Source organism: Cyanistes caeruleus, chromosome 2, assembly GCF_971803275.1.
Source record: "Cyanistes caeruleus chromosome 2, bCyaCae1.hap1.1, whole genome shotgun sequence".
NCBI classification, from domain to species: Eukaryota; Metazoa; Chordata; class Aves; order Passeriformes; family Paridae; genus Cyanistes; species Cyanistes caeruleus.
The window spans coordinates 14,932,007-14,949,539 of NC_141702.1; the positions used below are offsets into that span (position 1 = coordinate 14,932,007).

Here is a 17,533-nt window from a genome sequence, read left to right on the forward strand (position 1 = left end):
ACTTGGCTGATGAGAATCTTAGTTGCCCATTTGTTAATTGATTTTAAAATACCCCAAGTGACAGCATTTGGTCATAGGGTGACTGTGGGTATTCCCTACAATCCACAGTAGGGAAATTTGTTTCTTACTGGTAGCTAGAGCGAGGACCATGTAGGATAGCAAAGATGCAACAAAGTAAGCAGTGAGCTCATATGGTTTAGTTTGACCTCCCTTTGATGAACTTTTGGGACATTAAAACCTTTGTTCTGTTTTGCTGTGTTTATTGATCAAATCCAGTTGTTCTAAGTGCACATCTTAATTATTCCTCCCTGGGGCAAGGTTGTCTGATACAGGAAGAAGGGAGGAGCTGCATGCCAGAAAAATTGAGATCAACTGCATCTGTCTGATGTAATTAGCTCAAAAAATATTTAAGTTGGATCCAAGAATAGCTTCTGCCTTTCAGCTTGCTCCTCGCTTGCCTTGCCTCTGTATGGTGCTCTGTCTGCCTCACAATGGGCTTTGCTGGCACATTAGCAGAGGTTGTGGCATCCCTGCTCCAAATGTCCCTGGTGCTCACTCCACTCACTGGCACTGCTGATTCTCGTGGGATCACATGTGTAAAAAGAAAGTAATATATGAGGAAAATACCAAGACATCTGTCTGAGATGGCTTTCATCATCCCATTTTTCTGAGTAGTGAAGATGCTTGACATCTGACTTGAGATCTAGCTAAGGCCTTATGTTTAGTCCCAACACATGCAGCCAGCGTACATGTTCTGTACTGGGGATCAGCTCACATTTGACATTCTTTGCTGCAAAGGTACTTTCATATACCAAAAAAAGCTGAGAAACATTCGTCCTCTGGAATTATATCAGATGGCAAATCAAAGGTGGAGATGTTTTAGGAGAGATTGGAGAGATTGGAGAATAATGACATAAAGTGAGAGGAAGTAAGGGACAAGGGGAAGTTGCTGATGGCAATGTACCATGGGGCAGGTACCCCTTGTCCTACTGCAGGACCATTTCACTTACGTTTTATATTTTAAGCTGCTGTCTTCTAGGCTACCACATAGGCCTTGCAGACAAAGTGTTGGTGCACTATTTGCTGTGGCAGAGTCAATTCTGCCACCTCACTTTCATCAGCAGAGAAACCAAGAGCTGGGAGAAGCACTGAGCAGGAACCCCATGACTCTACCTGCAGGAGCAGAAACAAACCTGGAGCTGCTGGAAGGAGCTCTTCTGCACAGACCTCATCCCCAGAAACTACTATCCTTTAATTTTTTTCTATTTATAATATTATATTTATATTACATAATTATAATATATATTTATATTTATTTACCATATTATATTATTTTTTGTTTTATAGCTAAACACAGCATCAATTTGCAGTAAGATTTCCAGATCAAAACCAACCCTCTTCCACAAAAAAATAGTAAAAAAATATCATTATCCACAAATATTGCAAGAGGAGCTTAGATGAATATTATTGAATTGACAAAAAGAAAAATATCATCAATCACTGCAATAATTATAATTTTTTATTTTCTCTTGAAAGAAGCACTGATCAGTACCAAAAATGAGAGTGGCTTGCTTTGGATAGTGTCCCTGGTTTTGATTGTATCAGCTGATTTTCTTTACAGTTTGAAGGCAGTTGGTGTCTCCATGGCCATGGTCTGGTTTCAGTACCTATGTTACACATACCTGCAATTCAAATTTGTCTTAAGCTCATTAAAGCACTGTATTTTACCACCCCAAAATTACATTGAGAATAGGGAGCATATATTGAGGCTGAGACTTAGGTTTTGGTAATCTTTACTCATGCTCTCCAGTTAATTTTATAATTCTAAGTACAGGAGGTGTTTAGAGCAACTCAACCACAGTGGTGCCACTTTTGGAAAGCTGAGCACCCAGAGGGGTACAGTCACCAAGATGATGCTGCCCTTTGCAGGGTGAGTCTGAGGGTGAAGGTGAACACTTTGGGCATGAACAACACTGTCCCCCTGAGTCCCCTCCACTTCAGCATGGAGAGGCCACAAGCATTCCAGGGAAATCACTGGAAATCACTCCCCTCAAGGGAGCACACTGCAGTCTTGTGCGTTCATGTAGTCTTGCAAGTATTGCTACAGTCCAGTAAATATTAGACCCCTTTTTGCGTGTGTTTCTTGATGCTTACACAGCAAAAACAATTTTCCTCTGTGTTAGTCTTTGCCTGAAGACAAAAGCATTATCATGCTGAATTCAACCCTTCTTTTTGTCACTCATTTTAGGGAGCTGGTCCCAGTCTTACCTACAGTATTCCCACAAAAACTTAAGTGCCTTCCAGTTATAGTCTCTTCAGTTCATGCTCTCAAAGTGCTTTGCAAAGGACTAATTGGTTCACCCTGCTTTTGTGGTACAGAGCCAGCTGCCATGTTCCAGTCCAGAGAGCAGCCAGAAGACAGCAAGGCTGTGCAGCAATTCAGGAAGGGACAGAAAGGCAGAGACACTTTCAGACAGTGATGCAGAGAGCAGTGCTCCCAGCTGGGTTGTTACCAACACCTTATCATTGCTTGGGATGAGGAGGCTCAGTGCACCTTGAGAACTCAGCAAGCATTGAGTTTCTCAGCAAGGAGCTGAGAAGGGGCAACTGTAGCAGCTCAGTACAAAGAATTTCCAAAATACAGGGAATTATTTAACATACCCTGAGATAGCAGTTCCCTACCATGTGAGAACAGGATTTGGACATTCAGTTGGCTTTAGCATCACCTTTTATATTTGGCTACTAAGCTCACTAGCTGGAAAAAATAAGATGCTGGCAATCTTGAAAAGCACAGGATTGCAATGCTTGGAACAGGAAAACATGTCAGTAAGAACAGAAGTGCTGCCCTTACTGTGAGGATAAGAAGAAAATAATCTGTTGCATTGTTATATTAAAAAAAAATCCTGCTTAAGAACTCAGTTTACTTGCTGTTAACTATAGTTCATCAGTAGCAACAACATTTCACTGTAACAGCTCAATAAATATTTCTCAGCAATGGTTGTCCCACTTTTCTGCATGTCACACATGCATGTCACGGTCAAAACATGCATCAAACAATTAAGTGAAGTGAAAAGCAAAAGAAAATCCAGCTTGCTAGAGACTGCTGATTAAGGGGAGGGAGATTTCTCCTGCACCCCACTGGAATGGCTCCCAAACTCCTCATGAGTCAGGTGCTATGGGACTCGCCTTCTTCTGCCATCTGGGTTTCATTCCCCAGTGGGTTATTTGGGCAGCCTGGTCTAGTGGAAGGTGTCCCTTCCAGGGGCAGGGTGTTGGAACTAGTTGGTCTTTAAGGGTCCCTTCCAACCCAAGTCATTCTCTAACCCTGTGATTGATTCTATGATTATACCTGACCACAAGCAAAAGGGAAGTGTTCCACTGACTGGAGCCAAGGGAGATCCTCCCAGAGATAAGGATGTGGTGACTAATTAGCCACAGAAAAGCCCACAAGATGGAGCTCAGCTCAAAAAAAATGCACAAAGAAACTGTCAGTCAGAGCCAGGGAAGGAGGAGAAAAGGAGTGAAAGGGAAAGCTTCAAATGAATCCCACACTCCCGGTGTTAGACCACAACATGAATGAGAGGTTACTAGAGCCAACAAATGCAAATAAGAAAGTACAATGAAAAAGTATGTGCACACGACTAAAGGTCTCATCCCATCAATTCACAGAGATGAGAAACAAAGCATGTGAGGGTTTTAATACACAAAAAACTTCAAAAAGCGCTGGAGTTCCTTTAATTATTTATTAAGGCTATTACCTCAAATGTTCTGTCAGCTTCCAGTTTCCTGCTTGGACCCCAGTCTGAGGCTTGGTTCTTTCAGTAGCTATTTCTGTGATGTTTTTTATTATTCTCTCTTGCTGGGGTTGATTTATGTTTGCTATTGTCAGAGTTTTGGGGTGGGGGGGTTGATTAAGTGCATGGAACTGATTTATGCTGCCTTCTGTAAAGCAGCTTTGCAGGATTGCTGATGTCAAGTGACAGTGGACACAAGCTGAAACCTGGGAATCAGTCTGCATGCAAGGAGAAACTTGCTTCATGGGGACAGCCAGGACTAGTGGGGTTGGCCAGGCTCCATCTCTGGAGGATTTTGAGACCTGGCAGATCAAGCTGTTGAGCAGCCCCGAGCTGACCTTGCAATTGATCCTGCTTGGAGCAGGAGCCTAGGCTAGAGACCACCTGAAGTCCCTTCCAATCCTAGTGTTCTTGTCACTGCTCTTGTGACTTCCTATCCTTGGGACTTGTGATTTCCAATCCTAGTGTTCTTGTCATTACCCTGCTCCCTAGTGGGTCTGGCAGTGCCTCGGGGCTGAGCCCTCAGCACAGTTCCCTCAATTCAGCAATGGGGTTTGCCAACACTACCAGCCCCTCTATGGGGCTCTGCTTGGTGAGGGCTTGTGCTCCAGTGCTAAAATGGAGCTAAACTGGGCAGCAGCCTCTGAGGAGCTGCTGAAGGGAGAGGACCCAGTCCTGCCTCAAAAAAATGAAAAAGTAGCAGGGAAGAACTGGTGATATATGTTAAACCAAGGACACAGTGTCGCTGTTGGAACAAAGGGAAGGGTCTCATCCTGCTCCATGGCGTGAAGATTCCTCACCCACCTGACCCTTATAAGGTGGCCTCTCATCTTCCTAAAGCAGATTTCCTGTGTCCCCAGCTGAATGTGCTGATCGCTGTTTGCTTCTCCTTCTGGAAGAGCTACAGACATTGGAGGGAGCAAATGGCTTCAAAAGCCGAGACCCATTCCCAGCCTCAGGTTTAGGACGCTGATGGTGTCCTTAGGGCAGGGTTGTGGGATCCAGGGCACGGGGGGTGTCCTCCCCCAGGAGAGGATCTCAGGGAGGGAGGATGTGGGGCACAGCGCCCGTGGGGAGCAGGGCTGTGACCGCCGAGCTGCCCCTACGGCTGCACTCTTGGAAAGGGTGCGCTGAACAAAGAGACCTTAAAAGATACCTTCTCTTGGTGGCTCAGAAGAGGACAGCTGCGGAAAAGCAGCAGTGTGGGCAGAGCACAGCCCAAGAAGGTGAGGGCTGAGCGGCACCGTGGCTAGATGGCAGCAGCAGCCCGCGCTAGGCCCCGCTCCTCCCGCACCCTGCTGCATCCAGCCCCGAGCTGCGGTCTGGCTCCGCAGCAGCACAAGGCCCTCAGCCCCGGGGCCTTCCCCAGGCTCCGGTTACTGCCCGCACACTACGTTTTTGGGAGAAGAAAGGAAATTTCTTTTTTACCAGCAAATAAATTGACTGGCACTGCTGAGGCAAGCTGAGAGGGAATCAGGACTTGCAGGTAAAACATAACTCCTTAGACCTTTGGCTTTTGAGCTCGAGGGAAGAGTTCAGAGCAGGGAGGCCCAGCACACCCTGCCCGGGTGAATCCCTCCAGGTGGGTTACCAGCAGCTCCCAGCATTCTTCTGCTCAATGCCACTGTGTCCAGGGGTTTGTGGGACACAACAGAGACTCCCTGAAGTGTCTGCAGTCGATGAGAGATAAGGGAAGGCTGGTAGAGTGAGGGTTCCCTGAAAACCTCTGCAGGAGATGAGTCCAGCTGTGCCCAGCTCCCTGACCAAACAAGAATCCCAGGCTTAAGGAAGGCTGGAGACACATGTCTTACAGTGCCTATTGCATGTGGGAGGTGGAGGCCACCCTTTATCCAGGGCTTGACAGCTTAATCTGTCTGTGCCCTTGGATGTACCCCAAGACATGCCCTGGGAGAGACCCTGAGTTTCTCCCACTGCTGTTGTCTCCTGCAGAACACCACCCTGCTTGGGCAGAGGATAGCAGTGGGACTGCAGCAAGGCAGAGCACATCCCTGCTGCCCTGGCTTATTGATACTGCCCCCAATAATGCACAGGGACGCTCTGCAACCATCCTCTGCCATCCTGCCAGCCCCTCTGTTCTTCCTGAGAGCCTGTGCACTGGCAAAAAGGAAGAAAGGAAAGAAAAAGTGAAAGGGGGGGAAAAAAGCTACCCTGGTCATTATTTATTACTGTGAGTGTAAAGTGCTGAATTGCTGGTACCTAATGAGTTTGTTTTCTGTCCTGAGCAATACCGTGCAATAAAGTACAATTTATCTTTGGGAGAGATGGATGCAGCTGAGCTGGTACCAGACTTAGGACAAAAGAGTACTGACGTCACCCTCAGGAGTCCAGCAGCAGATGTTTAACATCGTCTCCAGCCTCAGGCCAAAGGTAAAAGCCTGGTACACAAATTACCAAGGCAGATTCACTAGTCTGCATTAGCTGTGGGGTCAAGAGGGGCTGATCAAAATGTTCCCTGCCTGCATTAGGCAGCTGGGAAGCCTCTTGCCACTGCTCTGCACAGGTATGGCTGACACTGTACATAATTTAGCCAGGTACCAGCTGCCATGTAGACAGTTTAAAGTTTAAATTGTCAAGCAAAGAGCTAAGGGCACAGAAACATGGGCATGCAGGCTGCACAGGGGGGACATGCTGTGCCAGAGCAGGGGTGGCAGGTCCTAGAGGCCAGTGTAACCACATATGATGAGCATAATACCCAGGGAATTGTTTTACCCAGGTCAGTAACATCCTCAACGGTAAGTCTAAGTGTCTCCAAAAGTTTCTTTTTCTTGTAAGGTGAGCACTGAGCTGATATTTTCAGACCTCTACCCAAAGTGATCCCAATACCATTTAAATTTTCACCTCAAGGTATAAGAATGGTTAGAACCACTGTTTTTTAGACTTTTTTTTTCTTTTAGTTAATATTAGATAACTAAGATTTAGTTAATGGGTAGTAGCTTTGCTGCCTCAAAATTGACATGAAGAAAAATTTCTGCAATGTTTTGCCTAATCTCTAATGATCCTAAACAATTCTGTATCACCAGTGAACTTCTTTATATCCATCCATCCATTCATCCATCCATCCCTTTTCAGACCATCTAAGAGTGTGTTATCTCTTCATTCCTGCAGAAATCACAGATTTATCAGGCACAACTTCCATTTGTAGGAGCTCATTTTATCTCTTCCCTTTATACATCACATTTATCCTAGCATCTGTGGCACCTATACTTTACTAAAGTTTCTACTGATTTTTTCTTGTCCTGACATGGGGCTTACTGATTTGGACTTCCTTAGACCATGTCCTGGAGCGATTAAAAAAAAACAGCTAATAATTCGGTATCATGTTTGCTGGAGGCTGAATTAAGGAAGAAGTTACACTCTCATCCTTCTGTTCATTGGGTGCACTTAGGTGGCTACCACTTTATACAAGCAATTTCTTACTGTTGATTCTAGCAGGCTGCTGGAAAGCCTTTCCTGTGGCATTTTGAGTGACAGCAGCTCCTCAGCCTGGGTCACTGTCACCCATAGCAGTGGTTGTAACTTTGGTTAAGGAAAAGAAATTAAATAGCTTGGCTTCTCACTGCCATACTGGTGGCATAGTGTAAAATATCACTATTCTGGAGTGGAAAAAAAAAAAAAAAGCTTGTTATAAGATACATGGATAAAGGTAAAAACCTGCCTGGGTCAAATGCATTCACTTCAGCTCTTCTCATCTCTATGAAAAACCAATTTACCCAGATACTCACTGTGCAACTCCATCCTCTCTTCCAGGATGCAACAGGGCATGCCTGTGGGCTCCAGCTCATTGCAAATCACTAATTAGTCACCTGAGATGGCCAGCCAGCCTGTAAGGCTGTGATTCATTCTCTGAAGTACCAATAGTCCTCTCAATCCCATGGGCAGAGCAAGTGAACTTTGAGCTTTGTTTCCAGATGCAAGGCCACCATGCCAACCCCTGCAACTGGGTCTTAACATCTCCCATCACTCTTTCTCACATTAAAAATAATTTCCCCTATTTTTAAGGTAAAGGCATGTCCTGGAGGACAAATCTCATTGCTGTTCAATGATGCAGGTGGCTACATCACATCAGTGGGAGCACACTCCCTCTCCTTTTGGGGCTTGATTAATCACTGAAATCTGTGACTTTCAGAGGGTGCTGGGCCATCCAGAAAAATCTACCCACCCACTGTGGCCATGAGCTTCTGGTGCAGGTGAAAAGAGGATGCAGACAGGGATGATGACTACAGTGCTCTGGTAGCACCCCCCCCAGCACTCAGAAACTCTTCCCTTCTGTGTCATTGTTGTGCACAACATGGGAATGTGCCATTTTTCCTGCTTGTGACCTTTTCCATCATACACCCACAGCAGAGAAAACAACTGATCCAAGCTTGGCAGCTGCTTCTCAAAAATCCACTCCAAACTGAACCCATTTCCTAGAAGCATGTTTCTCTTATTTAAGCTACTAATTTGTCCTTATTGCCACAAGGTGAGGAAATGACTAGTGATTGAAGGGTGATTTAAATCACATTACTGAGGAAGGAATCAACTTCAGCAGTCTAGCTTCAAAAAAAAGCCTTTAAGACAGAGCTGTGCTGCTGATGGAGGTGAAAATTTTGAAGTGACTCAGACTTCAGGACAGAGGTGGGAATTGCTCATTGTAGGGAAGAACAAGGCAACCCCAGAGGCAGGACATTTAGCTTTATCCTTAGGAAAGTGCTTGTGAGTGTGAAGCAGCACAGCAAGGAACCACACTGTCAGTGCCATCAGCTTTGTGCACTGCTGGTGGCATTAGCTGATGGACATTTTCAATAAAGTCCCCTTGCCACAGGTGCCTGCTGCCTGCCCACAAGTTCAGCTGCAAGGTGGCTTGCTGGGATTTGTGGGACACCCAAAGCAAGCAAGCAAGCAAGCATGGGCTACTGGGGGAGTTACTGTCAATTGGTGCTGGCTGAAGCATGAAAAGGAAGTTTAAAAACACACACCACATAAGAGCACTGAAACTCATAGCTGAGTGGAAGAAGCCTAACAAAATCAGCTGGCACAGAAGAAACTAAAATTAGAAAAATGATGGTGTTAATGCAAGAAACAGGATAAACTTTGATGTTTGATGGTAGAATCACGGAATATCCTGAGTTGGAAGGGACTCACAAGGATCCTCAAGTCTAACTCCTGGTTTTGCACAGGACCATTCCTAAGAATCACACCATATTCTCAACAGGATTGTCCAAATGCTTCTTGAACTCTGTTAGGCTTGATGCTGTGAGCTTTGTTTTGAGAATCAACTACAGGAATATGGAAATTCATCATAATTGTCCTTCACAGTCCTCTTTGTTCCTTTCCTTCTGTTCTAAGTGATGCCAAATTCCACCAAAAAATGCAGGGGAACTGCAAAGCACAAGTGCTTTGAGAATAACTTTGCCAGACAATTGCTAGAATGGAGAAGAGAAAGAGAAGACTTGGGTCCCTTCTACTGCCTTGGTTGCCAGACCATTCCATGCATGGTTGCACTCATGCTGCTGGGCAGGGAATGTTTTGTTCAAGTGTCCTGCCCAGTGTGGATGCTGTGAACTGTGCAGAGAAGGTAAACACTGGGGGCTGCAAAGTCACGCAAAATAGCTAGTGGGGTTTCAAGTAAGTTGCTTTGATTTGAAAGAAAAAAAATAAAAATTAAACTCCTGGCTCCATTTTTTGTGTTTCCATAGCAACTGAGATGTCCCTGGCCTCTGCTGTGTGGAGAGCATCATCTGGATACCATGTGGTGGGCACTGGAGGGGCCACATAGAGATGCAGCTAGGGTGGCCAGCATCTCCCTCACAAGCATCAGGAAAGCATCACGCCCAAAGGAAAAAAGGGAAAATACCTTTTTTCTTGCTTTTTTCTTTTTTCTTTTTTTTTTTTTTTTGCTTGACTTTTTTTCCCCACAGCTTCTAGTAGCAGTGCTATTCCAGGTCTGGGCAGGCTTGGAGTTGGTGAGTTTCATCAAGTGAGCAGTCCTGAAGGTTTCACCAATGTGGCCCATGATACCTTGGTTCCAAAAGACATTGGGATCCTCATGAGACAGCTGGAGTCCCACAGGGGGCTGCTTGAGGAGCCCTGCTATGCACTGCAGCTGTCAGCAGGTCCCACAGGGAACTGGTGGTGACATGCCTGATACATCAGCAGCTCAATGAGAAGTGGATGTGGAATTCCCTGCCAAGTAATTCAGAAGGGTTCAACAGCTGCTTAAGTCAACAGTGACTTAAGCCACTCCTGCTTAATAGCAAAGTTCTTCTTTTACACAAGATTATCTTTAGCCCCTAGGGCTATCCAGGTGTGGCACAGCAAGGCTATGAAAGCCAGCTCCCCAAAGATCACATTTCTCCAGAGTGCTCAGGGTGTCCGGCAGCAGCAGCCCCCTCAGGCATCACTGCACACAATGCTGGTGAGGTGGAGGATGGCACAGTGTGGGGTAAACCCTGGCACCCGAAACCCATTTCAAACACCAGCACTGTCCACAGCATGCAGGCATCCCTGCTCCTCGGTGTCACCACACAAGCGGAGTGGCACTGCCTGTGTCCTTTAGCAGGCATCAAACCTGCTTGTCGTGAGCCTCACATGTATTAATAATTCATAAGGAAAGCAGCAAAGGAGTAGCCATGGCTGTGCAACACTAACATCTAAATCAGCTGAGCTTATTTTATTTTGTCCAAGGAAAGTGTCTGTAATGTCTGTGTTTTGTTCCTGATCATTAATGGCATATTAAGGCACAGTCAGTGCACTCACCTTTTCCCTGAGGAACCAGCTGCCAGCACCGCGCCTGCTGCCCATGGCATCCGCTCAGCAGTGGAATTTGCCCTGAAAGGGTCCAGGAAAACATTGAAGGAAAGAATAAAGAGGAAAACCACATGAGTTCAGTCATTGCTGCAGCCCCAGGAGCGGGGTGTTTGCTCATACCAGCTGGGTCTGGTGGGAGGAGGGGGTCTCTTCTCCCACCTCCGCTTTGTGACTGAACCTTTGCGCTGGAGCGGGGAGGCCAAAGCTCCCACACAGCAACCCAGAGGGAGCTGGAGATGGGAAGCCTGCTGCTCTTGCGAGCTGCAGCAAATGAGGTCTCAGTGTCCCCAAGAGGATGACGCTCCCAGCTTCATGCTGTGATGCTCAGCACATGGCATTTCCCCTAGCTGCTCCCAAAACACTTTAAAAACCATGCACAAAGACATCTTGGTCCCGAGCAACCCAAATGGAAGACAAATTCCAGCTTCAAGCAGAGGATTGTCTGTACCAGCTCTGTTTATCCCTAACCCACTCCTGTTTCTCCATAAGAGGGGATGGGCCAATATCCTAGTGAGTTAGCTGGCACTCTCCTCTGAGCCTGGGCATCTCAGCATTTCTTCAAACAAGCCTGATTTCACTTATTGCCCATTATTCATGTTTAGTTTAAGACCTGGGTGAGGAACACCCCAGCCTTGCTCTACAGATCTCCAGCACAGGATCTCACAGCTACGTGCAGAAAGTGTGGGATGGGCTGTCCCTGCAGCCACCGCCATTACAGTAGAACTGTTCAAAGATGCAGTAGAACAGTTCTTAGAAGCAGGAACAAGGGTCCTACAGAGAGGGAAAGTAGAGGCTGCCTGCCAGATACCTCCTTTGGAGTTCACGAGCGCTGGTGCAGGCTCAGCACAGTACTGGTTACAACCCAAACCCCACATGGGAGGAACAAGGTGTTTCTTCTTGCATGTACCCACAATGGAGACACCAGTGGGACACAGCAGTTTGCATCTTCTTGTGCAAACAAGTCAAGGAAGGATTAGAGGTGCTTTAATACATAGAGGAAATACATGGCTGCTCTTGTGAGTGAGGAAAGATGGAGCAGAATCATGCACAGCCACAGCACAGTCACAGAATTACACAATCATTTAGGCTGGAAAAGACCTGTAAAGTTGTAGAGTCCACTACTAAATGACAGCCACATCTACACATCTTTTAAATACCTCCAGGGATGATGACTCAGTCGCTTCCCTGGGCAGCCTGTTCCAATGCTTGATTACCTTTTCAGTGAAGAAATTTTTCCTAATATTCTTAAGCTTCCCCTGGTGCAACTTGAGACTATTTCCTCTCATCTTGTTACTTGTTAGTCATCCCCACCTGGCTACAGGTGCCTTTCAGGTAGTTGTAGAAAGTAATAAGGTCTCCTCCCAGGCTACTTTTCTCCACATGTTGCTGAAGAAAATCTGGATTCAATCCTGTCTCAGTGTATTTATACCCACATTAGGCTTTAAGGATGATACTTACTTGGAAACTAAAAAGCAAAATGCAAATAGTGACTGGAAAGGTGTCCTGACCTAGGAAAAACTGCAAGTTTATACTGTGTGTGACTTTGACATGATGGGACCCTTAGGCAGGACTTGTCCCTGCTCCTGTTCTCTACCACAGTGAAACCCTATCCCCAGTGCTGGGAAAGAGAAGCCACAGCCAAATTCCAGGGAAAAACAGCTTACACTTAATTTCCTGCAGAATGGCCTGGGTGCAGAGGCAAATTTCACCCAGCATGCAATTTGTCATTGTATATTTGTCATGTATATTTGCTGCAATATATCTCTAACCAACTTGGATTTTAGAGTGTGACCTGCCTTCTGCACTAAGTTCCCATGCTGCTGCATGGAACAGTTTATGCAAAGGTAAAAAAAAAGTTAAGGCAGAAGAAGCTGCCAAAGTCCTGAGTTGCATTGCAAAGAGTTGTATTATTGTATAATGCTGGGTTGGGTGCACTGGAAGCACAGCTGTGAGCTGGCAGTGCCCAGATATGTAGTGATGCAACTCCCAGTGCCAGGAACAGGGTAGAGAAGACACTAAAGATGTGTTTCAAAGCAACAGTCCACAGGCAGGGAGGGTTTGAGAGAGCTGAGCATGACACACCCAGGCCCCAGCAACATCAAACATCAAGGTATGGGAACGTGCGTGGACAGGAGCAAGGAGGCGATCCTGCTTCTCACCTTCATGTGAGAGACAATTCCCTCTAGTGACAGCCCAATCAATACAGATTTTGTTTGTGATAAATTGTTCCTCCATCAGGAAGAGCCAGCTAGCTCTTAAAATAAGCCACCCAACTAGTGGTCGTGACTTTGCCTGTCTGTCCCTGAAGACACCAGGCAGCTGTCATGACAGTTCTGGCAGTAGTTTCTGCCTCGTGTGACACGGCTGAAAGCCTGGGATTAACCTGACCCTCTGGGATGCACTGGTCACCCTTCAGCCACAGTGAACATGAGAGTGTTCAGAAGTGTGTCTGCATCCAAACCATCACACTGGATACACATGGGCAACGGGTAAGGTCTGCTTGCACACTGCTCCCAGCAATGCAGGCATGTATCCAGAGCTCCTACGCAGAGAGATACTCTGCCTCTCCCACCCTTTTCCTTCCTTTCAATAAATAAAGCATCTCTCCTCCCAAAAGAGATAACAGCAATTATCAGGTTCATCAGCACTGTATCTGCCATGGTGCAGCACAGGGAGCTCAAAATGCCACTCTGCCCACTGGACCATTAAAGTCGATGGCTGTTCCTAACCTTTAAATATGAATAGAGCCCTGCATAATGGATTGAGGACTATCCATGGAGACCATCTGCCCCGTGCTTGCAGAAACGTTCACGTTGTTCTTCACAGGAGTTTATTACTCAGAGGCTAACACTAAAAATACATTGCAAAGGGCCTGATTTAAAAACAAAGGGCCAATTCAAACTTGGCAAGGGAGACACCCAAGACTGAATCCAAGCACCTCCATCAACCACACTGGAGTTAGGCTGCAACCAGACAGACTTTATCTGAAAGGCAATGACATAATTCTAAATTAGCTTAACAAGGCCTGCAATTCATACAGAAAAGCCTGAATTTATGTAGTAACTAGCCAGAACTATCAGTGTTAGGTATCTCCATGGTGAGAAAGTAATCATATAGGTTGTTAAAGTGAGGTAAAAATGGACACAGTGGTGAGGTTTTCTTGTGCTAAACTACTTTTGCTAAGCTTGACTTCATTTTTGACTAAAAATACAATTCACAAAAACACTTAGATCACTTAACAGTTGAAGTTTTCTATCAATCACCTGGACTTAATTTCCCAAATTATTAACCCTTCTACACAGCAGTCCCTCTACGAAAGACATTCCTGGGAGCCCAACAAGCAGTAAATCTCTCTTATCTTTTCATTGATTTCTCCATCGGTTTTGAACTCTGCCCGGATCAACACGCAAATGACATCCTGGAGAAGGAGCATGGAAATTGTTCTCCCATCTGAGTCCTTGTTACCAGTCAGGAAAGCAGAGATCCTCTGAGGGGCTGCTCAAGCACAACCAAGATGATCAAAGTTACCCAGTGACTGTGGATGCACAACCTCTGAAACACGTCTGATTTTAAGGGAGCTGCTTGGCAGCAGCAGATAAAACCCTTTCCAGTACTTAGCTAGCCTTTTAATTAAAAGGTTCACTGTATCAGAAGCCACCTCTGAAAAGCTCAGCCTGGTTTGGCTTTAGATCATCTCTCATTTCCCCTGGGACTACCTACCTTTCCTGGGCATCTTCCTTCACTTCTTCCTGAAAGGTAAGCTGGGAACATCTTAGTCACATAATTTGTTCCAGTCCCAGTCTGAAATGAAATCATCTTGCCTTGAGAAGAAGAAACTCCTTACAAGCTATGGAAACAGTGAGGGATAACTGAAAAAAACTCTAAATCTGGGATTGGAAAGTTTAAAGAGGAAAAGGGAAAGATGGAAGAAATTGGGTCTGATGAAGCAGAACACAATCCCAGTGTCTGCACAGGGCTGTAAAGGGGCTTGTCAGACTGTGGCAGGCAGCAAACTCCATCCTGGATACTTTGGCCCATTTCAGAGAAAAAAATCGTGACCTCAAAGAAATGGGAACTTTCTAACATCTAAAATTTAGATTCTTTCACTTTCTTTCTGCAAAAACAAGGTCAAAATAAGCTTCTGTAAGGAGATGGGTTTTTTTCCCCCAAAATGAGAAGAGTTTGGGCTTTGTTAAACAGCTCCTTAAACTTGCTATTCACTACAGACAGCAAAGGAAGCCAGAAGAACTGAGATACCAGGAGGCAGTAATATTACCACTTAGAGGAGCAACTGAATGAGGACAGAAGAACTGCTGCTTTTATGAATGCTACAGCAAAGCATTTTTCATGTCTTTGGTGCCCACAATATCATGCAGTGCTTGACTGAAGATATGGCTGACTCATTTTAAGAATGCACAAACAAGATTCAAATGTTGTGGTCTACCTCAGAGGTACCACCCCAGGACAAGGTCAGAGATATTTTTTCACACTCTCAGAATGATACAGAAATTATAAAGCCCATGGTGGCCAATTCACATCTAAAAAGTTGCTTTTGGACCCAGCCCATTCACGAAGTGAATTAGTGTAAGAACATCTGCAGCATGTCCAACACCCCAGCATCTTCTGGCAGACAGACTGACAGCGTGAACACAAGCAGGCTGGAGACGGGCTATCAGCAACCGTGGAATTGCATTTTTTTCAGTAGTTGGGCTTTTTTTGCTGGGCTCAGCCTGGGAAAACAGGCAGGCTTCTGATTAACATCCCTTTCAGGATTGCCTCATTAGCAGCGTGTTGTGGTTGAAAGGTCTGTTGGTTTAATTGCTCAAATTTGAATTTCCAGGGGAAAAAATGAACATACTCTTTTGCTTGGCGGCACTGACACAAGTTTGTATTGTAGACCAAGTTCACTAAATGTATTTTCACTTGGATATTGCAAGCATTTCTCTCTTTCTTTTAATATTAAAGTATTATCATGTAACCACTACTAGAACATTCTACACAGCAAAAATCCCTTCATTACATACTCAACATTAACTTCAGGACCAATAATTTTTCGATATTTTATTTTGTAGAGAGGGTAGGCTCATGCAGCTACTTGCAGACCCGATGAATGTGGAGAAAACTGCTTCCCATGCTAACAGTGTCAAATGTTAGTCTAACAGCACGTACCTGGTACCTGACAGGAGTTTTATTTTGTAAACCTGTGGTCACATAAGACCAGCCAGCAGGGCCAGCAGCTCTTTCTTCATTGCCTTGAGCTGTTCTGCATCCAGCTGAAATTGAGTTGTCACCTTCCTGCCATCTTTAGCTTGGATTCAGCTGGGATGGAGCTGGATCCCACAAGCACCAACACCACTGTGTTATCCAGCCACAGCAGCCAGCTCCCAAAATCTCTATCTACTTAAAAGGCAGCGTGTCTTGGACAAGACTGGGAGATGTTGTGCAGGGAGCCATCCTTGCCCTTCCCCAAATACCTGATGCTAGGAACTTGGTGCATGGCTTAGACCAAGTGACAAGGCAGTGACAAGAAAAGTAGTCTTTTATTTCAATTAATATTTCTTGGCATTAGGCAGATATTAAATAACACTGGAATGCACAAGACTATTAACATATCGACAGCAAAAGGGAGGAGGTGTAGCCAAGTCGAGAACAGCAGTGCCAGTCACGTCACCTCGGGGCACTCAAAAGCCATTTAACGCAGCAACCACCAGAAAGTAGGACTCCACTGAGAAATACAAAATGAGGATGAACTCCTTTCAGGTCTTTTGTTAATACAGTAATGCTGGAATGACTGACAGTAAAAATGAACAAATATTTGCATTCAGGAATTAAACAGAGTGAAATATCCACAAACTGCTAGTCATGCATTTCTTTTGGAACAGCAATTTGCTAATGCATAAATATCACAAAAAAACAATCTCCAAGATTTGAATAAATCACAGACGACTAGAAGAAACAAAGCTTGAATTCTATTTTATGCCTTAAATAGATGACCTAAATATTTAAAATTTTACTTCACCATATATATATAATTTATATATATATTAAAAGAAAGTAAAGACCATTAGATAAGTGCAAGCAATTTTCCTCAAAAAGAAAATTGGAACCATGCCCAGGAAAGCTGCTTTTTTTTTTTCTTTTTTTCTTTTTTTTCACTTTCTATTCCATTCAGTCCACTTTTTTTTTTCTTTTTTTTTTCAACATAGTAATTTCTGAAGCAAAATAAATTATCTACCATCTGCTACTTTGGGTAAAAGTCCTACCTAGCATCTTCTTGGGAACTACAGGACCATCACCTTTCTCACGGACTAAGTGAAGTGGTAGCTCACCAGCCATTGAACTCTCTCGTAGCTGCATGTAAACATACCTTTCGATTAATGTTTAAAATGTGCAGAGTGAATCGTAACATTACGGGGAAGCAGAAACGGAGCTGCCGCAGGAAAACTGCACTGGTGTTAGTGGGGGGAGCGAGGGCTGGTTCGCTCGGACACACACGCACACACACACACACGCACAATCTGGCAACGGGATCTTATCTGCGAAGTGTGGAGGGATGGTTGAGAAGGCATCCGTTTGCGAGCAAAGCTTGAAGGACACAAGCCGAGATTCTCTGAGCACACTGTCCGCTTTTATCAGAATTGACTCGCGCTACTGGGGTCGCACTGTAACAACCGCACGATGGAGGGATCGCTCTTGGCACCTTTGATGAACTCTTCCAGCGACAGTTTACCTGACAGGGAGGAAAACCAAAATGGAAATCATTTTTTAAAAGTCAGTTTTTCCTGTCACCATGGCTGTAGCAAAAAATCTCTCCTCACCGAGGCAACATAGCATCTATTTAATCTATCGCAAAGGCAGCGAGGGGAATTTAGTGCAATGCACAGCAGCTAAATCCTACTCAAGCCTTTAAGCCCAAATGCATTTTTCTT

At 45.1% G+C, this 17,533-nt stretch overlaps 1 protein-coding gene and 1 long non-coding RNA gene across 4 annotated transcripts in view; one reads left to right on the forward strand and one right to left on the reverse strand.

Moving 5' to 3' along the window:
- Positions 1-1,295: 1,295 nt before the first annotated feature.
- LOC147654624 (uncharacterized) lies at positions 1,296-16,805 on the forward strand. The gene is made up of 2 exons (XR_015282755.1): positions 1,296-6,182; positions 9,494-16,805. It is a non-coding gene; the product is annotated as an uncharacterized LOC147654624 (long non-coding RNA).
- HPCAL1 (hippocalcin like 1) overlaps positions 16,126-17,533 on the reverse strand; it is a 64,525-nt gene continuing 63,117 nt past the window's right edge. For all 3 annotated transcript variants that reach the window (XM_086875877.1, XM_086875878.1, XM_086875879.1), the window contains one exon: positions 16,126-17,334. In XM_086875877.1, the coding sequence (XP_086732003.1) occupies positions 17,237-17,334 (98 nt within the window). In that variant the 3' untranslated portion in view covers positions 16,126-17,236. The remainder of the gene's footprint in view (positions 17,335-17,533) is intronic.